Raw genomic sequence first — 18,110 nt, 5'->3', positions numbered from 1 at the left:
CTACCCAACCCTGAGGCTCACATATAAGGATCTGACATGATTTTCTGTGATCTTGCTGCCAAGGGTCCCCCCAAAAAACAAAAATCCAAAATGATGGGCAAAAAAATGGTACATTTTAATCACTTTTGAGTCTCTGTAGTTCCAACCTTTGTAATTTTGCTTGCACGACAGAATACAGCAACATCTAGTGGGGTTTTTAAGGGTTATTGTTCTATCTTCGTTATTCATTATCCATTATCCGTTATCGGTCAGTTCATAATACGCTACAAAGCCTAGGAGCCGGGACACTTACTCTCAGCCAAAAGGCCAAGCTAAGGTCCTAGCCCTAAAGCATTGCTGTGATCATTGCGAATGCACCGTTCCCGGAAGTACTGCAATACCGGGCCGATGCGTGGAGTGGACAGAGCAAGTGAATAGTTCATTTTCCCTTCAAACTCTGATTCAAATACAGTTTCATTGATTTAAAGCAGGGGTCGGGAACCTTTTTGACTCAAAGAGCCATAAAAGCAAAAAATATTAATTTTATTTTGGGAAAAAGCCACACCATGTATTATGAGACAAATTTACTAAATTGCTAAACCCGCGCCCCAGACAAAAGCTTAGTCTTCGGCACATTTATTTTTGATGATTTGATAAAAATTATGAAAAGAAAATAATGCCAGAGCCCCTGTCCCAAAATCAACAAACATACCACTTTAAACTTGTCTCTTTCTTGCAATTACTCAAGATCGGTTAAACTCCTTTTGACCCTTTTTTTCATACATATTGGTTTCAAAACCAGATGCAAGCAGTTATTGTGTAAAAACGTCACAACATTCTGCAAACAGGGAGCCTGATGAGCTCACTTTTGGCGCAGACGGCATAGGGCGAGAGATGTGAGGGAGTGCTTGCACTTTTTGCATAGCTCCACCCATCCCTCCCACTCACCCAATCAAATGACTTTAAGTTCTCTTCCGGTGTTTTGGCTTATTTACAGTTCTGTGGATTCATCATAAGGTATCTGAACACTGAACACAGATTATATAGTGAACTTTTATATAAAGGATTCTTTAGCGTTGTACAGCCAAAACGAGTTTTTTTCCCCCCTTTTTTTGTGTGACACCTCGACTGTAAATTGTAGTGAAAAACGTGCCCTATATATATACTGCGAAGTAATGCCATTATCTTTAATATTGGTTTGGCTTTGCGTGTACCTGAATAGGATAGACAACCCAAGTTTTGAACAGGATGGAGAAATTTTGCATGCAATCAAATTTGTCTCTGAGCCACAGATACTCATAGAAAGAGCCATATATGGCTCGCGAGCCATATGTTCCCGACCCCTGATTTAAAGAGAGGAAGCACATATTCTGTATATTTGTGTCACAGTGTTTTTGTGGTGTGAATAACAGTTTACCTCTACTTCAAGTAAAGGTGTAAATTTGTTAGCGTGTTTGTCACCTGCTGAGCGTTTGAGTGTTATAAACGTGATCACTGTATTTATTTATAAAAGACACACACACAAATGCAGTGTTCTCGTTTGCCCGCGTCCCTGCTTCCTAGACGCATTATTTTTGCTGGAGACGCATATGGTCAAATCAACGTGCGTCCCCGGGACACGAAATTGTCATTATCATTTTTTAACAAAGATTTACCGCACTCCAAACTTTTCGTGAGGCAGATCCGCCATTGATGTTCTGGTCTTGTGGTTCGAGTTTTCGTCTGCACGCCGATTTACAGTTCGAGTTGTGTAGTGAAAGTCCGTTTCTTTTTAGAGAACCGGCTTTTTCGGCTCAACTCATTAAAGAGAGAGCCGGCCCTCAAACGGCTCACTTGCTTTGATGCGTTACATTACGAATGATTATGTTGTATAAAGAAGTTAAGAAAAAAGGGAAGTATAAAAGGAGAAAATGAAAAAAGACAGGTTTGTGGTGATCCCTTTTAATCAGTATATTACCAACAATAATTTGATGCAGAAAACGAATTCATAATTTGAATAAGAAAATGTATTATTCTACTTAATTATATTTGCATGTATTTTTTCCTTCTACAGTGAGCGTCCAAGCGACTTCATTTTGAACTTTTTTTTATAATAAACCTCATTCTTGTCAAGCAACTCAGTGTCTCACAACAAAATGTTCATTAACAATATATATGATGTAAGGAAACACATGTAGAATATAACATGTTAAACTACATAAATAAACATGTTTGAAAAAAAAAGATTTTTTTGTATTTTTTAAGGTAAATACGACAGTTTGTAAGGGCATGGAGCACACTAAATTTTGGGGACCCATAGATCTCTGTTGGGACCCATAGATTTTTGAGCATGCGAGTCCCCGGGACCCATCACTTTTCACAGGTAAAATGAACACTGCAAAGGTGAGATGAAAATCTTCACTTTGCATTTCATCCCATTATGTTTTTAAGATTGAGGTGAGTCGCAGCCATACCACACCAAAAATGTACAATTATATACAGTTTATGTTTACATATATAATCAGTCACATTCACATCTAAAAAACTGCATTTATTTTTCATTTACACTAAAAACAAGAACCGAAACTGTGCACATATTTTCACAAATACAATATACAAAAACAAACTATTGTTTGTTTTTTTCCACTCAATATGTTTTTTTTTAACTTGAATAGAGTAATATGGCAATTTAGATGGAGGATATTTTCACTTTATACCAGTAATAAAAAAGGCCTTTATTACTAAGATAGTTTGTACTTCCCCTATATGATTGTGTTATACAAAAGAGAAACATCACCTTTTTAAATACATGTGCATTTTTTAAGCTTATAATGAACTTAAACAGATGTTTATTTTGATAATGTTAAGTTTTTTTTAATCATACATTATTTTTTTCTTTTTATCCATATTTTTATCTCATTCTTTGTCTGTGAAACATTGAGGGGAAATATGGTAAAATAAGAGAAACATCCATCCATCTACTTTCTGTACCGCTTATCCTCAGTAGGGTCGCGATGGGTGCCGTAGCCCATCCCAGCCGTCTTCTGGCAGTGGGCAGGGGACACCCTGAACTGGTTGCCAGCCAGGTCGCAGGGTACACAGAGACACACTACAGACTCGCTCATTTACCCCTTGGGACAATTTAGAATGGTCAATCATGGGTACATTATGTTTTTGAAATATGGGAGAAAACCAGAGTGCCCGGAGGAGACCCACCCAGTCACGGTGAGAACACGAAAACTCCGCAGAGGGAGACTGCAGTAGCTGGAATTAAACCCCGGACGGCCACAACGTAGGGTGCCGTGCTAGCCACTAAGCCGAATAAGAAAAACATGCATATACCGTACTTAAAGTAAATTTATCTGCAAACAAAAACATTTTACTCTCCTTTTGTCTTTTTCACAATAAAATTGAGTACCGTGAAAAGTTTGTTTTTTAAAAACGTCAATCAAAATATTGACATCACATACATATTTATGATATTGATATTTTCAGGATATTGTGTAAATTTAAGTTGTCTTTCTGACATTGTTATACAGTATTCTTGTTTTTGCCTGGTGGCTGCTTTTTTTGTTTAACTGTCTTGACTTTTGTGCCTAAACAATCATTATAGAAATATTCACAGTATATTTATTTATTCAGTTGTTACAGTTTGCATTGTAATTATTTAATCAAAAATACAACATTTGTAGTTGTTAAAACGTCTATGCTGTGTTAATGATAATTATGAACAAACTCAAGGGGGTATGGGTTCAATTAACCAATATTCATGACATTTCCAAGCAAAACGTATCCGTGACGGATCTCTATTGATCGATGCTACCCTGTTTAAACTGTAATCGGATAGATACCACCAATTCCAATATCGACCATCCCTTCTCTCAAAAACATTTTCGAAATAATTTGTTTCCAGATTCCTCAGAAAACACTGTTAACTGATTTGGTGAACATGTACATTTTTCTTTAACCAGTTATAATTAACAAACAGCAGGGTCAGTCAGATTTGGATCCTGTGAAAATAGAACGACTCAAACAAATGTTTCAATACGTTTTTGTGACGCAGTATTTGAAAGTAGCATTATGATTAATAGATTATGTGGATAACGAGTGTTTTCAGCAGATTCCTGTCATTGTGATATATTGTTTCTTGTTTTTTTTCTGACATGCGTGAGTAAACAAAGGCATTTTTCCTTCTGGAAACGCATCTCGTCAGAAGATTATATGCTGCTTATTATATCACTCGTGGCCTATTTTCTTCCTTTCTAAAAAATAGCCTTAAATATAATTATCGTGTAAAAACAAAGCTTTTCCCTCCACAGGCTGTTAATCCTCCCGCTCCTGTAGTAGGATTTTGCATAAATATAGCACCTACGCTACGTGTTGGCACACATGTCTCCCCATTGTAGTAATTAATCAAAATGAATGCTCACTTGTGATGCTGCAGCTTAAAATAATGACTCGCTCGTCTTCAGAGCACGTGGCATGGCTAGCACCTAACAGGAATATTTGTAAGTGTGTTTCTAGCCTTGGCTTGCCTCCCTGCTGGCTGCAAATTGAAAGCAAGAGGACACCCAAGCTCAATATGTTCCTTTGCATCCACTCAGGCTTCAGCTGCTCGATCCGACTCACATGTTTTCTCGCAGCTTGAACGTTTGGAAACTGGGCTGGGGCTGAAATCCAAAAGCTTTTTTGTCATTAAAAAAAAAGTGCTTATTCTATGAGAATATTCATACAGTAATCCCTCGGTTACCACGGTTAATGAGGACCAAACACAGAACAAATTATTTCAGGTGAATGCTTTTTATTTTGATTGTATAAAAGTACAACTAAATTGAAGAGTTTCTTCTTTCAGATTAAGAAAGCGATTTAGAGAGCATCTGGCTAGCTCCACTCTAGCATCTCGTGTCCTCTAATTGAGCCAGGTCTCCTCAATGGTTAAAATAGAACCGTCCCAAATGCAGCTGTTTCCCACGAGTAGTAGCTCCAGGGAATCTGTTTCATGGGTAATGGATGTTATGTTGGTGGGACGCCATGCTTCGCCTTTAGCTTTGGTGGCCACTTGTGCATTGTCTTGCTGTTTGACTGAAATCATACACCTGCCTATCGCAGTCCCACACACATTCACGCCCACCCAACAAACAAAGCCCTTCCTAACGTGACCCCATGATAGCATTTAGTGTCTGCTGTCTGCTTAGAACATGACAATCAAGATAATTCAATTCAAAGTCTGCGATGCATTAAACCAGCGATAACCAAAGCATGAAGAAGCGAGGGATCTCTTTAATGAAATTGAATTGTCTTTATTGTCGTTTAACATATTTTACAACCCCAGTAAACAAAGCACTCCTTGATAAACACGTGAGACGCTTATTCGTAAGAATACATGAGTATTTCGTGGACTGGTTTAGAAAATTGCTCAGTAGTAAAAGGTCATTGTTGTTTTAGGGAAATTGATTTCTAACTTTTTTTTGCCAATTTTAACCTAACTTCTAATAATTACAATCTGGCAATTACTGTACTTTGTGCACTATATGGCGCACTGGGTTATAAGGCGCACCCCCCAAAAATAGTTTTTTGTCATATATTTACCATACATAAGGCGCACCAGACTATAAGGCCCTACAGTGGGAACATTAATAAACCAGTCAGAAAGTTCAGTCGAACTTTAACATTCCGACAAAGAAGCAAATGTGTGTCGTGCGATGTCACCAATCACTGAAATACGTCATTCCACATATCATTAGGATGATTAAACTCTTGGGATTCAAGAAATGCGAACCATTTCTTAGTTGTTTTTTTTCACGCTGGCAACTGTAAGTAGGGATTTCATTGTGATGTTCTTTACTGTGTATTTGACAATAATCACTTTCATTTGAATTGAATTTAAAAATAGACTCATCACAGAGAGACCAAGATCAGTCTGAAACATACCGGGAAAATATAAAGCCAGAATAGCTCACCAAGGTCGTCTTGCAGCCATCACATTCAATAAAAATACGCAACCATCGTCCTCTTACATCCGTGAGTGTAGTAAATCCAACCGTGTAAAATATGTACGTACTTTAAAACACACATTAATGCCAAAAAATTTCAAAAATCCACAGTAAAGCATCTCTGCATCGATGGACGTTGCTGTTTGCTAGCTGTCTGTTTAGCCCCATAATTCCTGTTTACAAATACAGACTAGTAAAAAAATGTTTTCCAGGTTGTAGACAGACCTAACTTGCGATTCACATTTTTTTCGTCCAATTGCAGGCTTTGTTTTACACCAATAGTGACCGATTCAAATGATGGTTGACACATTGGTTACGAAATGAAACGCCGGTATATATCCCAGCATGCCTCGCGGACTACTTATTTTATGGGGGAAAATCGAGTCGGCGGTTGCTTGCCTTAGTTGTGAGACCTTGCGACTAAATATTGATCCATATACAAGGCACTCCGGATTATAAGGCGTATGGTCACCTTCTGAAAAAAATAAAAGTTTTTATGTGCGCCTTACAGTGCAGATATGGTACATAAAAGTAATGGCTAGGGTGGGCTCCGGCACCCCCGCGATCCTTGTGAGGATAAGCGGCACAGAAGATGGATGGATGGATATACAGTATATGTTTCACATTCTGTCGTTTTTTTCGGGTGGTGATGGCCCTGAGGAAAAGGAAAAAGATTTGTCTTTTTACCATAATTATCATTAAGACCATCTTAAGGCAGTCTCTAATACCGTATTACTTTGCTTTTTACTGTTTTATCATATGTCATTGCCGTAACCTTATTCTTTCTTCTTCTCAGAATCCGTCTGGGTTGCCATGACAAGCGAGGAGTGTCCTGCACCGCTGGGGGGCATTCCCTCGGTAGCGCCAGGGCACCAGGAGGATTACGGCTTGGCGCAGGATGATGATATCATCGAGGAAGTGGGTCCTTGTGAGGACGCCAGCATTGGGAGTGACCTGAGCGCGCTCGTGGTGCCCTTCCCTGATATGGCGCCCGTTGTCTTCTTCTGCCTCAAGCAGACCACCTGCCCCCGCAGCTGGTGCATCCGAATGGTTTCCAGTCCATATCCTTTACCTTCGCTGGAGAAAATGCTCTTCTTTCTTTTTTTAACGAGCTCTTTTTTGTGTGATGTGCCTATTAAATGAGAGAACATATCAGAAGAGATTTACCAGTATACATTTTTATACATGTTATACATGCACGTTTAATATTTTAGTGCAGGGGTCCACAAACTTTTTTCCTGTGAGGGCCCCATTACTTATCTCTTCTCTGATAATGGGCCGTCAGCTTGTAAAAGAAAAAGTGTCACGACTACATGTAAAATGTTTTTTTTTCCTGAAAGCCAAAATCCAAAAACCCTATTGGATTCTTCACAGAACTTAAGTCTGAAATAAACAATAATGCTTTTTTAATGAAATGAATAGTAACTAAACATTCTGATATAGATGGTTTGCGAAAAATAAGTATTTTATTTCATTATCACACTATTTTTAGTGATGGTACCAGAGAGGTACGAATGCAGTAAATTATACTTTTCTTTTGTGTTCTAAGAATTGTAAGTGTATTTTCATTTCAACCTGTGGAGTGCACAACGAAATTAACAAATTTGTCAAATTAACAAATTAACATTTGTCTCTGGCACAGTCACTAAAGAAAATGTGATAATGAGATAAAATGCCCTGGTGATGTTCAGGAGGCCGTACCCAATGCAAAGCAGTGTGTATTCGGCCCGCAGGCCGTAGTTAGAGGCCCACGGTTTTAGAGCATACAGTAATTTTCAAGCATGCTTAACTTGCAGTTAATGATTAAGAATAAGTGATTCCATTGCATTCAGTGGACATTCAGAGGAGGTTTTCATTCGTATAGCGCCTCGTTTTGTAACATGGTTGTTTTAAAAACTGCCATTCAAAATGTCATTCATAGGGCTCCATTGTCAACACTATACTGTACTTAACTCTAATGTGACAGGTTTTATTGAAGTAGTTAAACTGTTTTCATTTTGTGAACCACATTTCAAACAGTGGGAAATTGATCTTTTTACATTTTTAATTATTCTAATCATTTGATAACACATTCAACAATTATTAATTCAATGTTTGAAATAGCTAATTATTTTCGATTCATTATAATATGTTGCGTTCTATTAAATTATTTTTCTAATTGTCAGTCTTTTATTATTTATCCATTTTGTATTCAATTAAAGGGGATGTACTATATTTTCAACAACTAATAATTAAACGTTTTAACTTTTAGTCAACATCATCATATTTACCCATTTAAATTTGTAATATAATATATACATTATTATTTGCTTATTTCATTTTAATTTCTCAATTATTCTAATACAATGCTTGAGGGTTATAATTTAGGTCCTAAATCAATATGTAATTTTAAGTTACTTAAATGAATCAATTGAATCACTACATATTATAATAAATGTATATAAATCTAATATGGATTATATTATCTTAATTTACGCTTTCCTAAATTCTCAAGTTTGTATTTAACTCAATTACAATACAGTACGGTTTTTCTGTTTATTACAAAGTTTTAAATGCAGTATTCATTTCGGTTGTAGTGTGGTATATAAAAAAAATGAAAATTCCACTCATTCCAAGTCAAGTCATCCTTATTTGTATAGCCCCTAATTAAATTCAAATTATATTAATTAGAATAACAAGAGTGTATGGATCAAAATTACGGATATAGTTCATTCCACATTATGATATATAAATAAAACATTTCGATTGACCAATCGCAGTTAAGCAACCTCATTATCCAGATACGGTACATTTGAAAGTCAGTCAGATGCTTGGCAACTGTTTCAGGTGAAATCCGATGTCATTTCCAGCTTAAAAATGTAGCTTTCTTTCAAGTGACTTTATGTAAAATTTGACCACTGGCTGTCATTGTATTGAGTAGCGCAACCGAAAACGAGTGCTACAAAACACAAGGAAGATTACAAACTACGGACACTCAAACAACGGACTTTTACCATTTATTGAAATCAACATTTTTAATCAATCACGTTTTTTTGCATCTCACGGTCCCCAGATCCCTTAACCCGTTGGTGTCCAAACTTTTCAGAAAGCAGGATAGATTTCAGCCTGGCAGTCTTTATTAAATTCACCCTTCATGAAAGGTCTGCAGTGCTTGGTGTTCAGCGTCGTGACCTGGTAGCTTGCCTTAGTAGCTTGCCTTAGTAGCCTTTTCATTTGATACGCAGGGTCTCGTGAAATAAAGCTACTGTGCTGTTAAAACAGCTTGTAGTCGCTTAACCTTTTCACAGCTATTGTTTCCAGTTAGCTTTTTGTGGTCAGCATGTTTCGTCTGGCAGTGCACCTTGATACTATATTCTTTGAAGACAGCCACAGTCTCTTGGTGAATTAGGCAGACGCTGTTGTTTTGGATTTCGGGGAAAAAATACTCCAATTCCCACTTGTCCTGGAAGTGGTGGCCCTCATGGCCAACACAGTCAACCAAGAGCAAGGTGATCAAAGAGTTAATCCCGTTGCCTGGCAATATTTTTCCCCTTTTTCGGTACAAATTTATGTTCTACTGTGGTCAACATCACTGGCTGGCCACATATTAATGATATTATTAATGAAGCGGGAATGTAAAAAATTTGATCACAGGCCATAACTGCCCCCTTCACAAGAATCCATGATTTGAGGTTAAAAAAAAACGGTAAATAGTTAATTTGCATTTTTGGATATTTAAAGAAAACACGAGTACAGTGTACAAAGCACTTTTTATCAGGAGGAAATATGATATAATACTTAGTTTGAGTATACAAAATGTTCACCGACCATATTTTGGGACAACAGTAAAGAAACATGAGCTGTGTGTTTGCTGACCGCACGCACTGATGAGGTGTCGGGAGTGAAGACGATCCTTCTTCAGACCGTACAGAAATCATGCTGAGCTGCAACATTGTGCATCCATCTTGGGGATGTGGCAGGGCACACATACGGTTGGCTTTAGCTTATCTACCCTTAGTGCTTTTGCTAGAGTTTTTCGTACGGAGGATTAGACCAGTGGTTTTCAACTGATCTGACTTGAAGAACCTCTATCCCACCCTGACTACCATATGTCATATTTTTGGAATGAAAATATTATCGATTTGAACCAGAAATAGTAAAATCTATTTATGTTTTCTTACAACGACACAACTTTAAGTAATATTATGTCCTTCAATATATATATATATATATATATATATATATATATATATATATATATATATATATATATATATATATATATATATATATATATATATCATCTCATCAGCTGCACCGCTTATCCTCAGTAGGGTCGCGGGTGTGCTGGAGCCCATCCCAGCAATCATCGGGCAGTGGGGAGGGGACACCCTGAACTGATTGCCAGCCAATCGCAGGGTACACAGGGACAGACAACTCACTCGCTCATTCACACCTAGGGACAATTCGGACCGGCCAATTCACCTGAAATGCATGTTTTTGGAATGTGGGAGGAAACCGGAGTGCCCGGAGGAAACCCACACAAGCACGGGGAGAACATACAAACTCCGCACAGGAAGTCTAGAGCTGGATTTGAACCCACGCAGGAGGTTCTCATGACTTGAACTGTGCCGCACATGCGCTAACCACTGCGCCGCTGTGCTGCCTATATATATATATATATATATATATATATATATATATATATATATATATATATATATACAGTACTGTCTCAGAAAATTAGAATATTGTGATAAAGTTCTTTATTTTCTGTAATGCAATTAAAAAAACAAAAATGTCATACATTCTGGAATCATTACACATCAACTGAACTATTTCAAGCCTTTTATTATTTGAATATTGCTGATTTTGGCTTACAGCTGAAAAAAACTCAAAAATCGTATCTCAAAATATTAGAATACTTCCTCAGACCAAGTAAAAAAATAATTTTATAACAGCAAAACTAAATCAAACATTTGAAAATGTCCATTGATGCACTCAGTACTTGGTTGGGAATCCTTTTGCACGGATTACTGCATCAATCCGGCGTGGCATAGAGGCAATCAGCCTGTGGCATTGCTGAGGTGTTATTGATGCCCAGGATGCTTCGATAGCGGCCTTCAGCTCATTTGCATTTGTAGGTCTGGTGTCTTTCATCTTCTTCTTAACTATACCCCACAAATTCTCAATGGGGTTCAGGTCAGGGGAATTAGCAGGCCAATCAAGGACAGTGATGCCATGGTCAGTGCGCCAGTTACTGGTGGTTTTGGCACTGTGTGTAGGTGCCAGATCATGCTGGAAAATGAAATCCTCATCTCCATAGAGCTTTTCAGCAGATGGAAGCATGTGGTGCTCTAAAATCTCTTGGTACACAGTTGCATATACTCTGGACTTGATGAAACACAGTGGACCAACACCAGCAGCTGACATGGCTCCCCAAACCATTGCTGACTGTGGGAACTTCACACTGGATTTCAAGCAACTTGAATTTTGCTCCTCTCCAGCCTTTCTCCAGACTCTGGCGCCTTGACTTCCAAATGAAATGCAAAACTTGCTTTCGTCTGAAAAGAGGACTTTGGACCATTCTGCAACTGTCCAGTGCTTCTTCTCCATAGCCCAAGTCAGACGCTTCTTCCGTTGTCTTGAGTTCAGAAGTGGCTTGACCATGGGAATACGGCTATTGTAGCCCATTTCCCGGACACGTCTGTTAACTGTGGCTTTTGATACCTGGACTCCAGCTTCAGCCCACTGTCTTTGAAGCTCCCCCAAATTCTGGAAGCGGCTCTTCTTCACAATTTTGTTAAGGCTGCGGTCATCTCTCTTGGTTGTGCAGCGTTTCCGGCCACATTTTTCCCTTCCAACAGACTTTTTGTGGATATGCTTTGAAAATGCACTCTGTGAACAGCCTGCTCTTTGAGAAATTTATTTTTGTGTCTTACCCTCCTGATGGAGGGTATCAATGATGGTCCTCTGGACAGCAGTCAGATCAGCAGTCTTCCCCATACTTGTGATTTAGTTTACTGAACCAAGCTGAGTGTTTTTAAGGCTCAGGAAACCCTCGCAAGGTGTTTCGAGTTAATTAGATGATTCAGGTGATTAGTTGAATAGCCTACTTGTATACTTTTTCATGATATTCTAATATTTTGAGATAGGATTTTTCAGTTTTCTTAAGCTGTAAGCCAAATTCAGCAATATTAAAATAATAAAAGGCTTGAAATAGTTCAGTTGATGTGTAATGAATCCAGAATGTATGACATATTTGTTTTTTTAATTGCATTACAGAAAATAAAGAACTTTATCACAATATTCTAATTTTCTGAGACAGTCCTGTATATATATATATATATATATATATATATATATATATATATATATATATATATATATATATATATATATATATATATATATATATATATATATATATATATATATATATATATATATTAAAATCCAAAACATTTTCTGTAGCTTTATCTTCAAGATAGTATTTATATCTTCGATATTCTTAAATATTCATTGCTCAAAATCTGTAATGAAAACAGTCTTTTTCTGTGGTGTGAAATGATGGGTGTCAACTTTTATTTGCAGAGTATTATAGCCATCAACTGTTAAGGTCTGTCACTGAATCTACTGTTTTTTTCTTCTCTCAGCATTTTTTTGCCAAAGCAAAAGCAAGCGACCCACTAAAACCCAGTTTTGGGTCACGACCCAACAGTTGAGAATCACTGGGTCTAGATTATCGCGGCTGAACAAGAATTTTGTTATGATTACACAATTAAAGATTGGGAAAGGATAAAATTAATGTTGTACTAGATTGAAAAGTAGTAATGTTAACTGTTTTCCACCTTTTTGCTATTCTATTTATTTAGAGGGAATCTACTTGTTGTCAACAGGCATTAGATGTCCACAGTGGTAAAAAAGGGTGATCCTTATTATGCGTGGCATGATTAATTCATGTAGAATTGCTAGAACACAAGAACTATTTTTTGTTTAAAGACGATTATGCATCTCAGACAAATCAGAATTCATCAGCAAACATGTTGCCTGTAGTGAATACGCCAAACACGTAACCCAGGTGTACACATGTAAAGTATTCATTTGAGTACAACATTTTTTTTTTTTTTTACCTAAAGAACTCTAGGTTTTGGTCTGTGTTATAAACGAGGGCTGGCGTAATACGCATGGCTGGATTACGGTAGTATATTGGGATATTTGCGACCCGGTGAGGGAGGTCCGTGCCCCGTTGCAGCTGCTACCCATCGTGCATTTCCCGGTACCTGCATCGCCTTTGTCGCCGCCACACTCTGGTGTTTGTGTGTATGAGCTGTGATAAAAATAATGTGGCAGAGAACTGTAGCGTATGCTCAAGTGAACTGTATTGAACTCCCGCATGTGTTTTGTGGGGCGATGAAACCAGGTGTGGGAAGGAGGAACTGGAGTGCTCAAAAATAGGGATGGCATTTAATATCAAAAAGAGGTACAAGTGACAAACAATCGAGGGTTTACAAAACAACGTAATGCCCAAACAAAACAAAACCCGAAAACCAAGACCAAAACCGGAAATGAAAAATACAAGTAACCAAATAACAAGTGGGCCCTAATCCACTAACCCTAAACCAACAAAATGTACAAAAAAAACTAACCGACCCGACCACTAAAGGGAAAAAAAGTAATTAAGGCTGCAGCCATGGAATGGCTGCAGGTCCATGGCTCTCACCACCGAGACAGGAAACCAGACGTGGCAGAGGAGCTTTCTCCTTGCCACCAGGACAGAAAACCTGGCACAGCTGAACATTTTCTTTGGCCGCAACCTGTTTCCTGTCTTGGTGGCAAGGGGCAAGGAGCTTTAGCCGTCCTGTTGCTGCCGGCTTCGGGATTTGTATGTATTTATCTATTATTATTATTATTATTATTATTTTGTTTTTGTTGCTTTTTGGCCCCCCACATGGGTTGTTGGGAACTTTTTGTTTCCACTACCATGCCAGGTTTTTCTGTTTCTGTTATCCTTTTATTACATTTTTCATTTCCAGTTTTGGTCTTTGTTTCTGATTTGAACTTTGTCAAGTTTTGTATTGTTTGGACATTTCTCTGTTCTGTGAACACATGTTTGTTTGTCACTTTGTACCCCCTTTAGTTACCAATCCCTCTGTTTGAGCAGCCCTGCCTCAGTTCCTGATTTCCCCACATGGGTCCATCATCTTGTAAACTTAACAGCATCTTCGACATGACATCACACACCACAGCAGTGCTGCTTGGGCATACATTTGGACAAAGGACAAGTGGTTCTAACACGCGGTTGCCTCGTCTGATTGTTTGTCACTTACAATGCTATGTTTTAGCTGACAACAAGTCAAACAATCAATAGTTTAAAGAGCAGGTTGTACTTGAATAAATACTGTTTGTTGCACCAGCTTGAACAGAGGCAACATTTCTCATTTGAAGAGAAGACAAAAATGCACAAAAGCATATTATACAGAATGTTTATGTGATGACCAGATCAGACGAGGTCTGTTAAGTGTCTGTGAAGTGTGCGCTTGTATGTGCATTGGTAAGAGGGTTATAAAAGGCTGTTTCACTATCTCTTGGCAGACCAATAAATCCGTGCGCTACTCAGTTAAGAGGGGCCTTCCGTCTCCCATACACACACACCCCTACACTCACGTCTCCACTTGTCTCCCACGCCTACTGCAGAGATCCCGCAACTCTTCCCGCGCTGCTGTAATTCACGCCATGCGCCACTGTTTTTACTGGTTATGGCGTAGTTTACAGCACACACGAGGAAACTTGATTTGTTGCACTCGCACGACAACAATATACAAAGATTATGAGGAAGGATGCCGTTAGAGAAGTGTTCGTTTAACAATGTTGTCGTTTGTAGTGGTGAGACTGCAGTGCATCTCACTCAATACTGTTTGTGATCTGTTGCCGCTCTAAAGAAGATAGATGGCCAAACACAATCTCTTTAAGTTGATGCACTGCAGTCCTGCACATTACAAAGCACTTAGGGCCATATTAGTGCTTTCTTTACACGGCTGTATGCACTTTTTCTTCCGTGCAAATTTTCACACGCGCAGCAGGTAAGCTGAAAAGGAATACAGAAATCTGTGGGTCCATGAACAGGTGTCAAGCCTACCAGAGTTTGGTGATCTTTACGTTACAGTCAGATAAACAAATAAAGTAACTTATTCATCATTTTATTGGCACAGCCTAAAAGTACCCCCCTACATAAACCGTAGCATTGAAAATAAGCTACTCTATTTGAATAAAAGAATCATTAGGTGGTCCTCTATTATGGAAAAAAAAATCCATGCGAGGAAAAACAAACGACTGTTAATACTATGACTAATTACATTGTTTGAGGCTGAGGTGTGCACCAAATTACAATCTCTGGTCTAACTATTGCCCTCTGCCATGAGGCAAGAGAATTGCGTGCCTCACTGTGCATCTGTTAGAGCCAAGCACATTAATATGTTACATATTAAATTAATAGTATTCATAATAAAAGTGAAAATTCAAAAATTAAAAAAAATTGAATTAAGAAGTTATATCGTTGTCTTATATCATTGTTAAAAATATGTATATATTTATTTTGTTTCCATCATGTTAGGTGAGGCTGGACGTCTCCTGCTAACATGTCACAGTTTTTATTTTGTCTATTGATCCTCAAGCACATATTTCCAAGTAAAAAATTAGTTTGCCCAAATTGAAGTAATAAAGCTTGTTTACATACGTTTTATGTAAAGCAGGTTCTCTACATGATTTAATTCAAAAAAATTATATACAGTGGAAACTCGGTTTTTGAACGCCTCTCAGTTCGAACAAATCGGTTCTCGACCAAAAATTTCGAGAAATTCTTGCTTCGCTTTTCGTTCAAAAAATCGGAGTTCGAACGCCGGTACGCTAGGGGCGATGCTGAGCGGCGTACGAGAGTAGATTGCACGGCAACGCACACTCCTTCTCTGCTTTCGTTTTTCAAAAGCGGTGAAGGGAGTGTTTTAACTCCTAATTATGCCTCGGAAGAAGGTTGGTGCAAGCAGCAAAAGTTGCTACAGGTGAAAAAAGAGGAGTAGTGCGTACAACTATTGCATTTAAGAAAGAAATAATAGCAAAATATGAAGAAGGTGTGCGAGTTTCCCTTCTTTCAGGAATGGCATGGCTTCTGCAGACAACCGCCAAGGTAAGAAATCCTACTCATAATTCTTTTCTTTATCCTTTTACTGCTCACCACTTGTTGTGGAGACCCAGGTGCTAAATGACGTGTAGACAACCTGATTTTTTTATTTTTACACGTTCATGTTAGCGTAATCTTTCGTACGGAAGATTACGCTAACGCGAACGTACGATTAGCCTAGGTTAGCTTCATGTTTACTTTCGTGGTAAACATTTAGGGTGTTGGAAGGGATTAAAACAATTTTACATTACTTTTAATGGGAAAAAACGGCTTCGGTGATCGTACAAATCAATTTTCGTACAAAGAAATGGAACGGATTATGGTCGAGAACCGAGGTTCCACTGTATATTGTATATATATGTATATATATACCTCTGTATGTAATTTTTTTTGAATTAAATCATGTAGAGAACCTGCTTTACATAAAACTTATGTAAACAATTTGGGCAAACTAATTTTTTACTTGGAAATATGTGCTTGAGGATCAATAGACAAAATAAAAAATGTGACATATAAATATATATATATATATATATATATATATATATATATATATATATATATATATATATATATATATATATATATATATACATATATATATATAGTCCATAAACGTCAGAAAGCCATTTCCAAGTTTGTAGGGATCCAGTGATCCACTGTAAGATGTAAGAGCCATTAACCACAAACGGAGAGAACTGGGAACAATGACAAACCTTCCCAGCATTGGGAAGGGTTGTGACTGGCTTGATGTCGTCGTGTAGAAGTATTACTTTATGCTCACGATTGTAGTATTTTGTTAGGGCACCGTAAAAATGGTAAAAGTAAGAAAAGGCCTGTTTCAAATACCGTCTAAACGCCAAACCAAACCCCCCAAAAAGCTTAAAAATGTAGAATTCATTTGAGCGCGTTTTTGGAGAGTGGACTGACTAAGGTTGCGATCAAGACTTAAAACCAGGAGATAGCGGAGAGCGTACCAAAGTTTCAAATTCCGGACTGCACCTTTAAGATTTTTACTTTTAGGTTGTATTCCAACTTCTGGCTGATTTTACCATGCTATCTGGTTCTTACGCGATATCAAGTGAGTCAGTTTATTACTACTATTTTCGGGGGAGTATTGGAGAATCAGTGCTGATATAAAGTGTGCAGAAGTGTAATTTTTATTTCATATTTGCATGTGAAAGAATGAAATATGCCTTAAAATACCTTTAAGTTGTTGAAGCATTTTTGTGCTGCAATGCTCTGCAATGATGTTTCATGTTTTCAGTTCACATGACATCACATGTCGGTCCTTAAAGTTGTGGCTACTGTATACAGGCATGAATTTCATCGATTGCCTGAAGGTTGTTTTTGATTTTTTAATTTCATTTCTACCCGTCTTGGGAAGTCTATCCCCAATGTTAGAATGCACGGACATTTTAATATAATTGCAATAAACGAGTGCTTCACACCTGCTCCATCGGGACACTTGAAGATGTAAGTGAAATTGGCTTTAATTACTCCGAGCCGTTCCTGAAGGAAATCTATCCCTGTGATTTGGAAGTCTGGTCTTAAACGATGCTACACCGCCTCAGGTCCTTCTTCTTTGCCCGTCAAACATCAGCCCAGCTAAGGGACGAAAATATGTCTTTCTCTTCACGTTTCCTCCCTCAGTGATTCTCGCCCTTTGTCTCTCCTCCTTTGGCATCGAACCGACCGCCTTCTCGTCGTCTCCTTTGATTGGTTCCTGCGGTGTTCATGCAGAGTGCCCGGCCTCTGTGGCCCATGATCCTCTCTGGCTTTGACAGCTTGTTATCTCCATGGTGACGGATGGCTGAGGTGTTGCTGTACCTCGGTCTTAACTAGTGCCGAGGATGGAGCACACACCTGGGACGCATCATCCACTTTCGCTCACCTTCCAGCTCCATCTTAATACAATCTGTAGGCTGCTCTCTTTGAGTTCAACTTTTGTTTTACTTCAGGAATCTTTACTTGAAAATGGGACCAGGGTCATTTTTCTTGTT

The 18,110-nt window shown here is 38.2% G+C and overlaps 1 protein-coding gene across 1 annotated transcript in view; it reads left to right on the top strand.

Annotated features, from left to right (window-relative positions):
* LOC148374127 (voltage-dependent T-type calcium channel subunit alpha-1I-like) overlaps positions 1-18,110 on the top strand; it is a 229,772-nt gene that overhangs the window by 61,568 nt on the left and 150,094 nt on the right. The window contains exon 2 of the mRNA XM_088332864.1: positions 6,748-7,012. Coding sequence (XP_088188990.1) covers positions 6,765-7,012 — 248 coding nt within the window. The 5' untranslated portion in view covers positions 6,748-6,764. The remainder of the gene's footprint in view (positions 1-6,747; positions 7,013-18,110) is intronic.

The sequence above is a fragment of the Urocampus carinirostris genome, chromosome 1, assembly GCF_059441175.1.
Source record: "Urocampus carinirostris isolate Australia breed hairy pipefish chromosome 1, RoL_Ucar_1.0, whole genome shotgun sequence".
Lineage (NCBI taxonomy): Eukaryota > Metazoa > Chordata > Actinopteri > Syngnathiformes > Syngnathidae > Urocampus > Urocampus carinirostris.
The sequence above is the reverse complement of the archived record's forward strand: the minus strand, read 5'-3'. Positions and strand labels throughout refer to the sequence as shown.